Below are 17,856 nucleotides of genomic sequence, written 5' to 3' on the forward strand. Positions count from 1 at the left end.
GTTTGCGGCAGAAGTTCGAAATATCAGACTGGGCCTGTGTACTGATGGGTTTCAGCCATTTGGGGCCTTCGGGCAGAATTATTCATCATGGCCTGTAATTTTGACACCATACAATCTCCCCCCAGGGATGTGTATGAAAGACGAGTTCATGTTTTTAACTGTTATTGTCCCTGGGCCTCGAAATCCTAAACACCAAATGGATATTTTCCTGCAACCGTTGATAGCTGAGCTGAACCAACTGTGGGAATTCGGAGTGCAGACATTCGACGTTCAAAGGCGACAGAATTTCCAAATGAAAGCGGCACTTATGTGGACAATTAATGATTTTCCTGCTTATTCGATGTTGTCTGGCTGGAGCACATCTGGGAGGCTGGCTTGCCCACACTGCATGGAAAATACGGAAGCTTTTACGCTTAAAGGGAGTAGAAAACAGTCGTGGTTTGACTGTCACAGGAAGTTCTTGCCTCGTGGTCACCCGTACCGGCGTAATACAACTCATTTCCGAAAAGGAAAAACCGTAACCAATAGTTTCGGACAGCCGAAAACCGGAGAAGAATTGTTGGCAGAGGTGGACAGTCTGGGATTTATGAAGGCATATGAAATTGGGGCTGAGAAAAATAATGCTGCGAAGTCGGAAAATTATGGTTGGAATAAAAAAAGTATATTCTGGGATTTGCCGTATTGGAAAACGAATCTAATTCGTCACAATCTCGATGTCATGCATATTGAGAAAAACGTATTCGACAACATTTTCAATACTGTACTAAATATTCCCGGGAAAACAAAAGACCATGCAAAATCGAGAGAAGAGTTGAATGACATATGTGCTCGGCCTGAGTTAGCAAAAGATCCGGTTACTGGGAGATTTCCTAAGGCAATGTATGCTTTGGACAGGGACGGCAAAAAGGCTTTGCTCGAGTGGATAAAGTTAATAAAATTTCCAGATGGCTATGCGTCCAACTTGTCCAGATGTGTCGATACAATCGGTATGAAAATGCATGGAGATTTTTAGGAAGTGCTGGTTCGATAATGGAACAGCATGGCGCTTTCTAACAGCCGAGCAGAGGGAGTTCTACTTCCAGGAGTTTCAGGTAATTTAATTTAAAGCTTCGTAACGTTTAAATTATGTTTTTTTTTAAAAAACTAACTAATGCAACATGTTTGTACTGTTTGCAGAAAGAGTTCTGGTGGGATAGTGCGGCGTACAGCGAGGAGGTCATTAGACAGGTCTTCATGGTCCATGCAGCCAACCGCTACAAAGACAACATCCACAGAATGAGGAGGACGCAACAGAAGCATATTTCTGTGACCCAGGACATCTGGGATGCTTGGAACGCGTTCTGGAACTCAGAGAAAGAGAAAAAAAGGTCAGAAACCGCCCGAGCAAATCGGATGAGCGAGCCAGCGGGCGCCGGTTCTGGACCTGTCCGCCATACTGGTGGATCTCGCTCTGCTCTGAAGCATATGGATGTCATGGTTTGTTTTAAAATTCAGTAATTAAAATACTTAAATAACGTATTTATTTTATTTTGATACTAATTGAATTGTATTTTTTATTTTAGGAAAGGGAGCTTGGCCGGAAACCGAGTGCGACGGAGTTGTACACTCGCCTTCACTCCACGAAGGCTGACAAGAAGCCGGTCGACAAACGGGCTCAGGATATGACTGTAAGTTTTTATTAAACTTGTAATTCTCTAAGTTGAATTTAATAATTCGGAAATGATCTATTAGATTGAAAATGCTTGTTGGTTAGCTGTTAAACATGTTTATTATTGGATTATATACTGGAATTTGCTTGCAGGACTTCCCTGAAAAATGGGTGATGCTCATATTACAGAGGAAATGCTGTCGAAATTTCGTTAGAAATTAGGTTTACTTTGTAATATGTTATGCATTTTTGGTTGCTTGAAAACTAAACTGATATCTTTTTTATTGTTTTGTAGGACGCCATCACTGAGAGGCTTGCTGCTGCGACACAGCCTCAGACCGGAGAGGGTAGCTCCTCGACCCCAGCTGCAGTGGACGAGACCCAGGTGTTTCTAGACATCGAGGGCGTCAACAAGAAGAAACGCGTGTACGGGTTGGGTTCTGCGAGCAGCAGGTACGCCGGGCCAAGCAGCAGCAGGGTGCAGCGAGGCAGCTCTTCTAGGACGTCGCAGCAGGCAGACGAGGAGGTCGAGCGCCGTGTGCAGGCCGGCATTCAGGAGGGTCTGCGACTGGCTCGGGAACAGCAGGCTGCGAACATGGCCCAGATGATACGCGAGGAGATTGCCAGGATGATTCCTAACCTTCCGGCAGAGTATCGGCCACAGCGCCCACCTACCCCACCAGACGATGACGACACTCCAGCTTTGTAGTGTCGTGTTAGCTTATTTTGTTACACACATATATACGGTTTTTATTTTTATTTTTTGACCTTTACATTTATACTCTGATATTTATATATATATATATATATTTATTTATCAGTTTCAATTGATTGTAATTTATAAATGAATTGTTATTACTGTATTTAAAACGACAGGGGAAAACGGCAAAAAACAGCGTAAAACGGCAAAAAACTGCCAAAAAAAATGACATTTGCGACGGATTAAGAAATTGCGACGGACTTGTCCGTCGCCAATTCATCAGCTTTTGGAGACAAAAGCTGATGAATTGGCGACGGATTTTGTCCGTCGCTGATTTGCGACGGACGTGTCCGTCGCAAATGCCTCAGCCTTCGTCTCCAAGGCTGAGGCATTTGCGACGGACACGTCCGTCGCAAAAGCACAATTTCCGTCGCAAATTTGTCTCCAAACGAAAGGAATTGGAGACAAATTTGCGACGGACGTTGTGGCTGTTGCGACGGACGTTTCCGTCGCAAATTTAGCCACGGACACGTTTTTGGTCGCAAATTTTGTTTGCGACCAAAAATGTTGCGACGGATACGATCCGTCGCCAATCCGTCGCAAAGGCTGTTTTGCGACGGAAATTAGGGCTTTAGCGACGGAAATTTCCGTCGCTAAAGCCCTGTTTTCTTGTAGTGTCAAGGCGAATCTAGACCACAAGGAGCAGCCACTGGAGCCAACGCCCAGGAACCTAATATGGGTGAACGCTCATTTTCAAAGGGGGGCGATCCAAATATATATAATCAAGGGCAACTTGTGGACATGTTAGAGAGACTCGGAGTGGACCTGAGACCGATGCCTCGCCCATCATACATGAAGCCATATCCGGACTGGATCGAGAAATTGTACCCTTTCCCAAAGGGATACAAAGTGCCCGAGTTCAGTTTGTTTTCGGGCGAGGAAAAAGGGCAATCAACAGTTGAACATGTCGCCTGATTCTTAGCCCAGTGTGGTGAAGCGGCAGCACACGATTTTTGGAAGCTCCGATTATTCGCCAGTTCTCTGACGAAGATGGCATTCACGTGGTACTCTAGGTTATCACCGAACTCGGTGGACACGTGGAAAGATCTCGAGATCCTCTTCCATGAGGAGTTTTACAGGGCACCGCCTGATGTCACCCTGGCCGACCTCGCCCGAATTTCGCAGCTACCAAGCGAATCGGCAGAAAAGTATATCGGCCGATTCAGGAACCTTAGAACGAGGTGTTCCACAAAAATGTCTGAGGCCGATTGTGTCCCAATGGTAGTAAGGGGAATGAGCTTCGCCATGAGGGAGCATTTCGAAGGCCATCGATTTCGTGACTTGTTCGAGCTGACGAACAGGGTAACAAGCTACGAGAGACTTCTTCAAGAGAAGGAACAGAGGCGAGGCGCATCTAAGGGGACTTACTACAAAGACCAGCTGGACGTGGCCGTCGTATCGGACAGTGAGGATAGTGGCTCCGAGGATGAAGTCAATATGGCCGAATTTTTGGGAACAAAGCCCCTGGAGTGTTCGGCCTTGCGAAAGCCTGGTTTTGTTCAAAAAAACAAAACTGCGGTGGTACAGAAAGAGTATTCATTCGACCTAACCAAAGCCGACGACATATTCGATGCCTTGTTCAAAGATGGACAGATCGCCTTAAGCAAGGGTCACGTAATCCCGCCGCCAGAGGAGCTGGTCGGAAAGGATTATTGTAAGTACCATAATTCCTGGAGACACAGCACGAACAATTGTGTGAACTTCAGGAACGTGATCCAGAAGGTGATGAACGAGGGGAAACTTCTGTTTCCAACAAAGAAAGAGGCCGATGCAAAGTATGTTTCTATTAATACCGTTCGGCCTCACTTCGATAGTTTCCTGGAGCAAGGGCAAATACAGAGCAAGTAGAATCCTAGAAGACCTAAGCCCAGAGTGGAGACCGATGGCTCAAAATGGCGAGGAGAGAAAGGGCTATCTCAGCAACAGAAGAGAAAGCGCCATAGCTAGCCTGCTGCAGAAATGACCTGCCCGTGATGCAGTACGTGTTTCAAAGCCGAGAAGGCCAAAAATGCGAGGGAGCGTCCCAAGACGTTCAAACCCAGATCGCCCACGGAGTAGTGGCAGAGGCATCAGCCACAGAGGGGGTCTAAGACCACCGTATTTAAAAGGATTTTTCGGCCAACGGAGGCGACCCCTCGTATGAAGAAAACCCAAAAGAGGCGAATGCAGAGGTTGAGACAAGAGTCGAGGGCGAATCATGACGCAAAATTGGCCCCTAAAGACGAGCAAAGGAACAGATCTGTAGTGGAAAGGTTGGGAGTCAAGAATCGGGCCGACACGAGCACCGAGCCACAGGAGCAGCGAACCCCCAAGGTCAGGAAGATATGGGTTCCAAAGCAAGTAAACCGAACAGATGACTCGGCTAGCACAACCCGCACGACAGAAGCTCATCAGAGCGAAGTAGATCCTGGTGAGAAACCGTCCTACAGAGATGTACTCGTATCTCACCAAGATGGTCGGTTGAAGGCAAACTTGCCCAAAGACTGTAAGGTTATTGTTTCGCACAAAAAGGGAGTGTTGAAAGCCTGGTCCCGGTTGTGAGGGACGAGTACGGAGTAAAAGTGGTCACGCTCCCCGATTCGTACAGAAGCAAGCCTGGACAGAAGGCGACGTTGGAAGGCGATGTGATCGTTCCAGAAGGTGATAGTGCCGATAGCACGACAGTGGTATCACTCAGCAAACCCCCATCAAGAATGACAAGGCACATTCGGCCGCTTTACATCAAGGCCGATTTGAATGGAGTGTCAGTTAACAGGGTCCTTATTGATAACGGAGCTGGGGTTAATATACTACCGGCGAAGATTGTTTCTATTAATACCGTTCGGCCTCACTTCGATAGTTTCCTGGAGCAAGGGCAAATACAGAACAAGTGGAATCCTTGAAGACCTAAGCCCAGAGTGGAGACCGATGGCTCAAAATGGCGAGAAGAGAAAGGGCGATCTCAGCAAAAGAAGAGAAAGCGCCATAGCTCGCTTGCTGCAAAAATGACCTGCCCGTGATGCAGTACGTGTTTCAAAGCCGAGAAGGCCAAAAATGCGAGGGAGCGTCCCAAGACGTTCAAACCCAGATCGCCCACGGATTAGTGGCAGCGGCATCAGACACAAAGGGGGTCTAAGACCACCGTATTCAAAAGGATGTTTCGGCCAACGGAGGCAACCCCTCGTATGACGAAAACCCAAAAGAGGCGAATGCAGAGGTTGAGACAAGAGTCGAGGGCGAATCATGACGCAAAATTGGCCCAAAAAGACGAGCAAAGGAACAGACTTGTAGTGGAAAGGTTGGGAGTCAAGAATCGGGCCGACACGAGCACCGAGCCACAGGAGCAGCGAACCCCCAAGGTCAGGAAGATATGGGTTCCAAAGCAAGTAAACCGAACAGATGACTCGGCTAGCACAACCCGCACGACAGAAGCTCATCAGGGCGAAGTAGATCCTGGTGAGAAACCGTCCTACAGAGATGTACTCGTATCTCACCAAGATGGTCGGTTGAAGGCAAACTTGCCCAAAGACTCTGAGGTTATTGTTTCGCACAAAAAGGGAGTGTTGAAAGCCTGGTCCCGGTTGTGAGGGACGAGTACGGAGTAAAAGTGGTCACGCTCCCCGATTCGTACAGAAGCAAGCCTGGACAGAAGGCGACGTTGGAAGGCGATGTGATCGTTCCAGAAGGTGATAGTGCCGATAGCACGGCAGTGGTATCACTCAGCAAACCCCCATCAAGAATGACAAGGCACATTCGGCCGCTTTACATCAAGGCCGATTTGAATGGAGTGTCAGTCAACAGGGTCCTTATTGATAACGGAGCTGGGGTTAATATACTACCGACGAAGATGCTTAAGAAACTCGGCATAAATCGGGATCAGCTTGACCCAACTGATGTCTACATGACTGATTTCGCCGGAGGCGAGACACCGGCTGAGGGATACATTACCCTCCGAATAAGGGTTGGGCGAGTAGAAACTGAAGAAGGGTTTTTTGTGGTCAATGCCCGGAGCAACTGCAACATATTACTCGGCCGAGATTGGATACACTCCAATATGTGTATACCGTCGACCATGCATCAGATGCTCTTCATATGGCGAGACGACGGTGAGGCCGAGGTCGTACAGGGCGATCCCAACCCCTTTGGCGAAGATCATAACGTGCTTGAAGCACGTTTGTATGACGAGGAAGTGCGCAACATACAATCCCTTAGTTCGAAAGGGGAGACAAGTGTGCCTCGCTTACTAGTCAACTCAGATCGGCCAGTATCAGTGACCCTAGGGGGCAACGGCCGATCTACTATCCTCAAGCGTTTAGAATGAAAGCACGACATAAGGAAATAAGGGAGAAGATCAGACAGCTAGCCTCACTTTGTGACGTGTTATCAGCCGAATGCATTTACGAGGACCAGGATCAAGACCCAACAGGATCGCTGAAAATTGGAGATATACAGCTGGCTACGGGAAAACTGGAAGACGATCCTGCCCAAGTACAAGACGAAGGATTTAAGGGACGGCTGATCGCTCTACTCGCCGAGTTCCAAGACTGTTTTGCCTGGTCATACGATGAAATGCCGGGCCTTGATCCCAATATCGCCGAACATAAGCTCCCCTTGAAGAGCGGATTTCGGCCGTTTCGACAACCTCCCCGACGAATGTCAAGGGAAGTGGACACACTCATCCAGGACGAAATTAAACGTTTTGAAGATACTAAGTTTATTAGGGAAGCTCAGTACACCGAATGGCTCTCCAACATCGTCCCGGTCATGAAGAAAAATGGAAAGCTAAAGGTGTGCGTCGATTTTCGAAACCTCAACCTGGCCACTCTTAAGGACGAGTATCTGATGCCTGTGGCCGATATGCTGATAGACAAGGCAGCGGGGCACACGATACTCAGTTTCCTCGACTCACATTCTGGGTACAACCAAGTACCAATCAGCAAAGAAGACGTATCCAAAACAGCCTTTCGGTGTCCCGGGCCGATTGGAGCTTACGAATGGGTCGTTATGCCTTTCGGTTTGAAAAATGCGGGGGCAACCTACCAGAGAGCGATGAACAAAATGTTCAGAGGGCTTAATTGCCTTGAGGTTTACATCGATGATGTGGTGGTAAAATCGAATACCAGTGAAGTTCATCTGGCCGATATGCGGAGAGGATTCGAACGCATACGATGCAACGGATTAAAAATGAATCCCTTAAAATGCGCTTTCGGCGTTTCGGCTGGTAACTTCTTGGGTTTCTTGGTTCACCAGCGGGGAGTAGAAATAGATAAGAACAAAGCCAAGGCGATCATCAATGCTGAACCACCCAAAACCAAGAAGCAGCTCCAGAGGCTCATCGGTCAAATTAATTTCCTTAAACGATTCATAGCAAACACAGCAGGCCGACTTCGCAGTTGGAGTGTTTTGCTACGAAGAAAAGAGACCGATGATTGGATATGGACGGATGAACAACAGAGGGTGTTTGATGATTTAAAAGAATACTTGGCAAAACCTCCGGTCATGACCCCCCCAAAGCCGAACAAACCATTGTTGCTTTATCTATCGGCTGCACACGGATCCCTGGGGTGTATGCTCGCCCAAGAGGATGATGGGGTCGAAAGAGCAGTCTACTACCTGAGCCGAGGGCTGACGGATACAGAAATTTGCTATACCGACATAGAAAAGATGTGTCTGTGCTTGTACTTCACATGTTGCAAGCTACAATACTACATGCTGCTAGTAGTGGTGTACGTACTATCCCAGACCGATATATTAAGTATATTCTATCAAAACCGTACTTAAGAAATCGGATTGGGAAATGGGCGATTGTGATGTCCGAATTCACATTAATGTATGTTCCCCAAAGAGCAGTGAAAGGACAAGTATTAGCAGATTTCTTGGCCAATCACCCTGGTATTACCTCAGGGAGGAAACGATTAATTTCTGTGAAATTGCCATATGGGAGATGTGGTTCGACAGGTCCAGGACGAGCCAGGGGGCAGGTGCCGGAGTACACATCGTCTCGCCCTTGGGGGCATCTTACCGATTGTCATTCAGAATGCAGTTTGAATGTACTAACAATCAGGCGGAATACGAGGCCCTAATATTCGGTCTCGAGATTTTAGCCGAGCTGGGGGCAAAGGCGATCAACGTAAGAGGCGATTCTTTGTTGGTCATCAAACAAGTGATTGGAGAGTTCAAATGCGAGTCCGAGTTATTGATAAGATATTGCAATAAGGCAAGACACCTGGTTGAAGGCTTTTAGGATACGAGGATAGAATATACCGAGAGGGCCGATAATAGTGTCGCGAATGATCTGGCTCAGCACGGTAGTGGATACAAGGTAAATCTCCAGTTCGATGCGATAGAAAGAGAAACGCCGAATCTCCACACTAGGGGCATCACCATCGATGAGAAGAAATTCTCTATCTACCAGCTGGATGTTACCCAAGATTGGAGGGTCGAGCTCTTGAATTGGTTCGAAAAGCCAGATCCCACGAATAGAAGGTTGAGAACTTTAGCCCTAAATTATGTTGTATTAGCCGGCGAATTATACAAAAAGGGCTTCGAAGGGCTACTCTTCAGGTGCATCGGCCCAAAAGAAGCAATGCTTGCGATGGCCGAGGTACATGAAGGAATAGCGGGCGCTCACCAGGCGGGCCCTAGAATGAGATGGCTGATCCATAAATACGGCTTTTATTGGCCGAAGATGGAACAAGACTGCATAAGATATGCCAAGGGGTGCGAAGCTTGTCAGAAATGTGGTCCTATACAGCATGTCCCGGCCGAAGAACTACACTCCATTATTAAGCCATGACCATTTAGAGGATGGGCAGTCGACCTAATAGGGAAGATATATCATGGCTCGTCAGATGGCCATACCTTTGTAATTATCGCCACTTGCTATTTCACCAAATGGGTCGAGGCCAAGCCCTTGAAATCGCCGACGCAAGAAGCTGTGATCAAGTTCTTCAAAGAATACATCGTCCACCGACACGATTGCCTGAATCAATAACCACAGTTCAAGGGACGATGTTCACAGGAGGCGATATAGTTTGGTGGGCTTCTCAAATGAAGATAATAATGTTACACTCAACACCATATTATGCGCAAGCCAACGGACAGGCCGAAGCCACGAACAAAGCTATCAAGCTTATAGTTCAAAAGATGATTGAAGAAAACCCAAGACAATGGCATGTGCTTTTGTCAGAAGCAGTTTGGGCGAATAGGACCAGCCAGAAGTCGGCCACCGGGACTTCGCCTTTTTGATTGGTGTATGGTTATGATGTAATGTTGCCAATGGAGCTTACTGTTACGTCTACTCGTCGGAGATACCAGAATGAATTATCCAAGGACGATTACTTTGACAAGATGTTGATAGACTCCTTGAACCTCGATGAAGATAGACTTACCGCACTAGATCACCTCGAAGCCCAGAAAAGAAGGGTCGAAAGGGTTTACAATAAGCGTGTAAAACCCAAGTCATTCGCTGTAGGCGATATGGTATGGAAAGCGGTCCTACCTATTGGCCGCAAAGACAGGCGATTTCGAAAATGGAGCCCGAACTGGGAAGGTCCGTTTATCGTAACCACCAAGTTGACCGGTGGGGCATATGTATTGGCGAATATAGACGGGGAAGAACACGACAGGGCGATCAACGGTCAGTTCCTGAAGAAATATGTCCCTAGTTGCTGGGAGAATGTTTACCGACGGCTGTTTGGAGCCGACGAAGAATAGTCACAACCACGGACTTTCGCCGAGCATCCTGAAATTATAAATTTTCATTGAATGCTCAGCGATGTTATTTAAACGCCGATTGGTTGAAAGGATCATTTCCAGTTCGGCTGTTTATTGTTATAGTTGAGTTTTTTCAACGGGCACCCCGTTTTTTCTCAACACTTGTAAAAATTTGTTATGAAATCAATTATTTCATATCGGACCAATTACGGACCGATAATGTGATGAATAATAATGACATATCAAAAGATGATTAATAGCAATTATATCGAACAATAAATGATAAAAAGTAATGACAAAACACTCGGCCCCACGGCCGAATAACATAAAAAACAAAAATATTTAAGAACAAAGAGATGCGGCCACCAGGCCGATCAATGAGTACAAATATTCGGGCATTACAAAACAAGAGAAACATATTGTTCTAGACTTAAAATTATCAAAAATGGCGAAAACAAGCGCCCAGTTCACTGCGAACTTAATTGAAATCGGTGATCGCCGTATCATACTTCGGCTTCATCTTGGAAAGATCCCCTTTGAGCAGGTTCCGATGTTTCTTCACCTCTATTCCCTCCACCATCTCCTTGTCCATCGAAACCTCGAGATCACCGATGCTTCGTTGTTCAGAGCTCAACTCAAGCTGCATAGCGGCGATTTTCTCTTCCAGCTCTTTGGCACGTGATCGGTGGTCTTGGAGGGTAGTGATAGCGGCTTTAACACTTGTCTTCAGGGAATCCATCTTTTCCCTCTCCTCACGCTCCTGCCGAACTAGCTCGCCATGTTCGGACTGAATTGATACCGACTCATTGAATATCCTTTGGAAAGCCTCCATGGAAGCCGAGAGCCTCGCCACAGCTGAACAGGCTTCTTTGTTCAAAATTTCGACAGGAGCATCGGCTAGAGATGTCGTCGCCTTTTTCAGCTTATCGATACTTTCTGGCGATTTGAACAGCTGTACGCCCTCCCTCTTCATGCGCGCCATCACATCAAGATGATCTTCCCAGTTGGGGGCATGACCGACCGCCTCATTCACCTGCTCGACTTCACGAGTTGGAATGGTGTCTTCGTTATCACTGTCTGAGTCTAAGAAGGCGGCTGCTTTGGCCGCTACATCATCTACGGGAGATGGAGAGACTGGAATCTGCCAGGTTCGCCCATAATAAAAAATTAACTGCTAGGCGATATGTTCCGAGGTAAAAAATGCAAAGGACATACCTTAAAGGTTGGAGATTGAGTTTTTTCGGCCCCAAGGTTGAGATATTCGGAAGCTAGAGGCGATAGCAGAGTAGGGGTCTCCATTCTTCTCAGGATCTCCGAGGCGTTCGGAGTTTGGGAGCTAGTCGCCTTGGAGTTTTGGTTGTTCCCTTCGGCATCTTGGGAATCGCCCATGTTCTGCTGATCGCCCCCTGTGTAGGTGTCTCCTTTTGATGAAGACTGACAGCTTTGAGAGGGCGTCGCTGCGGGAGACGGATTAAACATGGCTGAGCCTTGTAATTCAGTTCCTTTTTTCCCAGATTTTTTGAGGCATCGGTTCGCCCCCTTTTGGTTTTCGGCTCCTTCGAAGGTGCTTTGGCAGCCCTTTTCTTCTTTCCTTTTTTGGCCGCTGGGTTTTCTTCCTCGTCGTCATTATCCCAGTTATCCTCCTTTTCAAAATGAGGAATACCAACTGAAATAAAAAGTAAAGTTAGTTCATGAAACAAATTCGGCAAGCTAAAGTAATAGATGATCGCCCATACCTAGGATTTTCTGGTAACCGATGCGCACCAGTTCATTTATAGCTTCTTCATCAGGTGGACATCGGATGTCAGTATAAGTTACACCCAGATCGGTTAAATCTACTTTAGCTTTTTTAGACCTTTTCTTAGGTTTTCTAATGGGGGTGATCGTGGTCATATTACACTTAGGGACGATTGGTGACTTATACTTAAATTTTGGCCGAACTTTTTCTAAAAAGAGTTGGTAGGGTAGGTGTTTATATTTTTCCTCCCAGATTTTATCCCATTTTTTGTAGAAGTTTTGCCGAGCTATTCTCCTATGATTTTTCATTTTAAGATTCATGCCTGGGCGATCTAGAGGGTCGAATTTGAATTTATAAAACATTCAAAGCGAGAAATTTCAGAATGATAACCGATAATACCTGTGAAAGTTTGACGTTTCGGAGCCTACAAAAGAAATAAATCGGCATGAGTAGGTTTTCTATTTAAAGGAGGTAAATCAAAGTTATGAAGTGAAAGAATTTCTCTAGGCGACAAATCAAAAGAATTTTGGACGATGGAGGTCCACCAGTTGGTGAATTCCGGAGTACAGGAAGGGGTGACGATTGGGCGAGATAGCTTGGACAAGGGAGGAAGGTAAGCTTTGTTTAGGCGGATAATGTATTGAAGTTTGGAATAGTTTTCTGTGGAGGCTCTGTGGATCCCGCGACTATTGAAGGCGATCAATAAAGGACAGGGCCTTGACAAAAACCGAATTGGCGAGACACAAAATTCGGACAATATGGTTCGACCCCACTACGATCATAGTCAAGCCCAGCTATTAAGTTTCTAGATTTCAGGGAGATTCCCCAGTAAGGACCGCCAAGTTTTAGTCTGGGATCGGCTTGTACAGCTTCTTCCATATCTTCTACATCCCATCCGGCGACTAACCAGGACGGTGGATAGGCAAGTTGTAGGATAGGACACATTAGTTTGGGCGATCTTATGGCGTGATTGTTAAAAACTTGTAAGACGTCGAGCACATGAGGGAGGTGAGTCCCAGCCGATATCAATTGAAAGCCACAAAGTTCGGTCTTGATGGGTGGACCAACTTCAAAGAGCTCGGGAAAGTACAAGGCGAGCCACAGCTAAACGGTCCATAAAGGACCCCCTGGGCACTTGAAGATTCTTGGGTCCTTCGGGGGTGCAATATCGCCCAAAGAACGGTATATATGCGCTAGAATAAACTCGCCTAAGTTACACCTTCGACCATCGGCAAGTGCTGTGGCTAGCAGAAAACAGTCTTCCGTCACTATAAAGGATGCGGTACATAGTACATATTTGGCAATGAAAAATGCCAGGAAGGCGATGTGCTCCTTGCGATCAGGCTTGTAAGGTTCTTCGCCCATGAACAACTTCACAAAGGAGCTATAATTTTTCTGTGCCTTGGTCAGATTGAACTTCAGGGCATCGGCACGAAGGTTGGGATTGATACGCTCGCCATTAAGGGGAACGTTGAGCATGAGCGCCAAATCAAGAAGAGTGATTTTCATCGGCCCGGATTTGAAGCAGAAACAATTGATGGCTCGCCTTACATAACTCAATAAGGCCATGAATGCCGGTGTCGATCCATGATTGACGGAAGTGTGGTGATAGCCTGATCACCCATTTAGAGAACCCAGCATGTTCGATCGGCCAGTTCCTGAAGGTAGTGCCGACCTAGATAGACGATTGTTGTGGTAGGGAAAATCTAGGGGGAGCATCGTCATGAAAAGGAGAAGCTAAATCGCACAAGTGGCTTGGAGAGGTGACAATGGGGCCGACGCATATTTGGTTATCACCCGCATCAGTAATTACCTTGAATTCTGTGTTCGGCGCGTTGGTTCGGACTTCATCTATTTTCGCGGTCACTTGTTCAGAAAGGTTGTTGTTGGGAGCGGCCATGATTCATGAAACAAATCGCCCAGGTCAAGCGAATAAAGGAGGAAAGAGGAGATAGTAGAAGGGTGAATGCTTGCCAGGAGGAGCTTTGCAGAATACTTGAAAGTTGCTTAGAGAGAGAAAGTCTTGAGAGATTGCACAAAGTAGGTAATGGGAAAGAAAGTGATTATTTTTCTTAAGAATGCAAAGTGAGTGGAAGCCGAAAGGTTCATACCGTTACTGCATGACGTCGTGGGTTACAACTGGATGATGACGTGGAACAGATAGGGTACCGAAGGGTCAATAGATGCGCACCCTTTTAATCTGAGTGAGAAGTTATTGGATCGTATTCTTGGGCCAGTAAGCACTAGAGATGGGGCTAAAAGGGAACAAGCCCAAAATAAGTGTTTCAGGCTTGTTGGGGGCATTGTTTACACCGGCCCAGAAGTCTTTTGGGTCAGGACCTAATGTGGGCTTATTATGGGATTCAGGCCCGATAGAAAGCCTATTTATTTATTAATTTTTCTTCTTATTAGGAATTTGTAACTCATTAGGAGTGTTTTTCTTTTTAAGAGTTTTAGTCCTAGTTAGATTAGGAGTCTTGGTTATGAGGAGCTATTAATAGCTTAGAGCTTCATTATTTTTGTATCAACAAATCAATCAATCAAAAATCAAGCCCAGTGTTTTTTATCTCGCAATCTCCGGATTGTTTTAACTTAGGAGTAGTTTTTTCGGTATTAATCTCGCCTGAGTTAGTAGCTCCCAGATTATTACTTTTAGATCACGTGGTTAAGTGTTTTTAACCAAACAAGCCCTGTGAATATCTGCATAGGTTCGTTAAATTATCAAGCCTCAAACCGATCCCGAATATAAATTCAAAGATTCGAGTCCGGAATATTTCCAGGCGAACATAAACTAACAATAAGAAAAAAATCCCCAAATCAATAACCAAAACCGAATTGAAACTTCAGAAACCCTAACAATAAACTGATCCCCTTACCTTTATTTTCTTGGCTAAATCAATATAGGATTCTACCCTCGTTCCGTGGCCGCAAGAATCGCTCAATTCGGATAAAAAACGAAGAAGTTATGGTGATTTCAAGAATTTCTATATTTGATGAAAGGAGGAGATGAACGAGTGAAATTATAGAAATCTGAGTTTATGGCCATCAATATCACATGCTAAGGCATTATATAGCATGTCAAAAGGTTCTTTTAGGTCCTTAAATAAATCGACTTAAACTACTTCAATTTCTAACTTAAAAATTGTCTGTTTTCGTCCGTCGAACGCTAAATCTTTTAGGTTCGATCAACTCCATATTATTTATTTTCAAATAAATAATACTAATCACTTATCTTACTTAAGTTTTGGCTAAAGTGCCACTTTGGCTCAAAGTGGCTAAAAGCTCACTTTGGCTCAAAATGGTTAAGTTTCACTTAAACTCAAATTTCGAAATAACTGTCGTGCTAACTTTCCAAATAATTTCGGATATCCTTTTCCGATTAATCCTTATTTATTATAAGTAATAATAATTTCCATTTTGAGTTATTATTATTTCTCGAGCTATCTTTAATAAATCTCATGTCGGTGTCCATTTCCCGACCTACTTGGTCCAAATTACGAAACTTTAGGACTCGCGGCATTATTTTCTTATTTCAAATTTTAGGGTCATTACATTCACCCCACCTTATAATGAATTCGTCCTCGAATTCAAACCTTTGCCACTTACCTAATCAAACTAATATGCATATCCTTATTGCATATTTACTTCTACTTTTCACTTACACCCTTCTTGCTGGGGTGGTTCTTCTAAAGAACGCTTATCGTCGGAACCTCGTTGGTTCGTAGGTTTCATGTCTATCTTTTGTATCCCTTTCTCATATATCAATTTTTATTTACTTCTACCATCTGTGGTTGATTCACAGAAGAGAAATCTAATTCCAATTTTAAACCTCTATTCACACCTTTCACTACCTGGTATGGTAATCCATACCTTGGGTTCAACGTTGTACCCTTATATCTAATTTGGACTACACCTTTCCTAGGTGTATCTCTTATATTTCATTATTTGTGACCTTGGATACATGTCATTGTTATCCCATCTTTTGTTTCATCTTATAAGAGTTGCTAACATCTTTCTAGATTGGTAGTATTTCATAAGTTCCTTCGTATAATACTTACTCGTACATTGATACTCAATATTTGTTATTAAAGAGATGACTAATCTCTTTGTGCACTTTCCTAGTTCGCATTTAGTTGGTCCGTATATTGTTCGCGTAACGATAGAACATCTGTTGTCGCGTTAGGATTTTAACCCTGTCGTTTACTAACTTTTAGCCTTACTAGGCTCGTATCCTTTCGCTTCCTTATCGTTCGTATTCATCCATCTTTACTCATCATCCCCCCCCCCCTTAACTCCATAAGGTTCATATCACCCTTGATACCGACTTTGGTTTATGCCTACTAGCTTTCGGCATAAACTCGACTCATACGTTTTCAAGTTTTCTTTAACTTGGTCCAAAAGCTGTGTTTCTAGCTCACTTTTGCTGTCCAAATTGCTCATTCAAAAGCGTTTATTCACTATACAAAATTGGTATTCAAATAGTTCACAATACCTTTCATCACTTCCATATGAACTTTAGGTTGAAATTGATACTCGAAGGTATCGAAAATCGACCCAGAAGTAGCTTCTTGGGACTATCTTTATCTGTTTGCATAGACTGGTGTTTGAGTCTATGAACTAAGCATTCAGACAATCCTTATCTGAATCACATTCCGTATTTTCATACCTTATCTCCTAATCTATGCCTTTCATTCAGAGTCGAACTATTTTTAACATCTTCTTAATTTCCTTAAGTACTCATATGTACTTATCCCTTCTTATCGAGTATATGGTTAATCCGTTACCTTATCTCGAGGCTTATTCTGTCTTAGACCTTATCTCGTAATGAATTATTACTTAACACATACTTTCTTATCCTTTACTAGGGTCTTTCCTTGTCTTATGTCCTTTAGTCCTTTACTTCTTTACGGACTTTCGAATTTGCCGATGTCCGACGTCATTTTTCCTTGACGTTTTTGTTCTTATTTCTCACACTTCATCACATTTAATCACATAAATTCACATATACTCTTTCTCGTGTCAATCACATCCATTCATATATGTGATTGTCTTTTCCTCCTTCGCTTCCATTGCGACACTTTGATCATTTACTTCTTAACTGTTGTCTTTACAGTTAAGACTTATACGGCTCTTTGTCCAATAGCCTTACTCATCTCTTATGGTAGTTAGGAATGTATTTTCCTTTACTACTAATCACATACTTCATGGTTTCCTGAACCTCATAAAGTTGAATGCCTGCTTGGCATTGCTCGATATGTATCGAGTCCTTTTCCATAATATACCTCATTGGATTGGTAATATCCTTTACCGTTGTCCAATGATATCCTTATCTTTATCTTACCACATTTCTTAATTGTTCCAACATCTCCAATCCATACACTTGACATAAGGTCGAAGGTTGTTTCTCTTGACCTTACTGATGGATTGCACTCTTAGTTGTGCGTACATCCATCTATTACATCCTTACTGACATCCTATTCATTATTTGGTTGGTCTTATATATGCCAACTCTATTTCCCTTACTTCTAGGTGTCTTATAACTACACAAAAGTTAACTCCTTTGGTTACTTTCCAAGTAACGCTCTCGTTTACTTTCCTTGATTACCTTTATCGAGTGTTACTTCATAAACTTAGGTCGTTTAGACCTCCTTTATATCGACTATCTTAGTCGATCTCTTAACATCCTTTTCCCATCTTTGGTTCTTATACTCCCTTATGCTTAAATGCCTCTCTATAGGCTTCTTACTTCAAGCTCTTATTCCTTTTAGGTATACCTCCTAATCACTTCTCATTTCATCCTTTACAACAACATCTTTGTGTTGTAGCTCAACTCCTTTGTTGAGTCTTTCCCTTCTATTCCATTACATCATTCGATGTCTTATGCCTTACTAGCCTCATCGACCATCTTTGTCGTTCGCTTTCCTAAGCGTAATCGACTTATACTTATGTTCCTCTTAGGGCTTATGTGTTCGCATATTGCGAGTTCACATCATCATGCCCATCATTTACATCGAT

General features: G+C 44.3%; 1 protein-coding gene across 1 annotated transcript; it reads left to right on the forward strand.

Annotated features, from left to right (window-relative positions):
- The first annotated feature begins 998 nt into the window (after nucleotides 1–998).
- On the forward strand, nucleotides 999–2,429 carry LOC126668390 (uncharacterized). Its single transcript, XM_050361596.2, has 4 exons — nucleotides 999–1,091; nucleotides 1,177–1,476; nucleotides 1,563–1,667; nucleotides 1,944–2,429. The coding sequence occupies exons 1-4, from the start codon at nucleotides 999–1,001 to the stop codon at nucleotides 2,355–2,357; spliced, it is 912 nt and encodes a 303-aa protein (XP_050217553.2). The 3' UTR covers nucleotides 2,358–2,429.
- Nucleotides 2,430–17,856: the final 15,427 nt, after the last annotated feature.

Source organism: Mercurialis annua, linkage group LG2 (assembly GCF_937616625.2).
Source record: "Mercurialis annua linkage group LG2, ddMerAnnu1.2, whole genome shotgun sequence".
Lineage (NCBI taxonomy): Eukaryota > Viridiplantae > Streptophyta > Magnoliopsida > Malpighiales > Euphorbiaceae > Mercurialis > Mercurialis annua.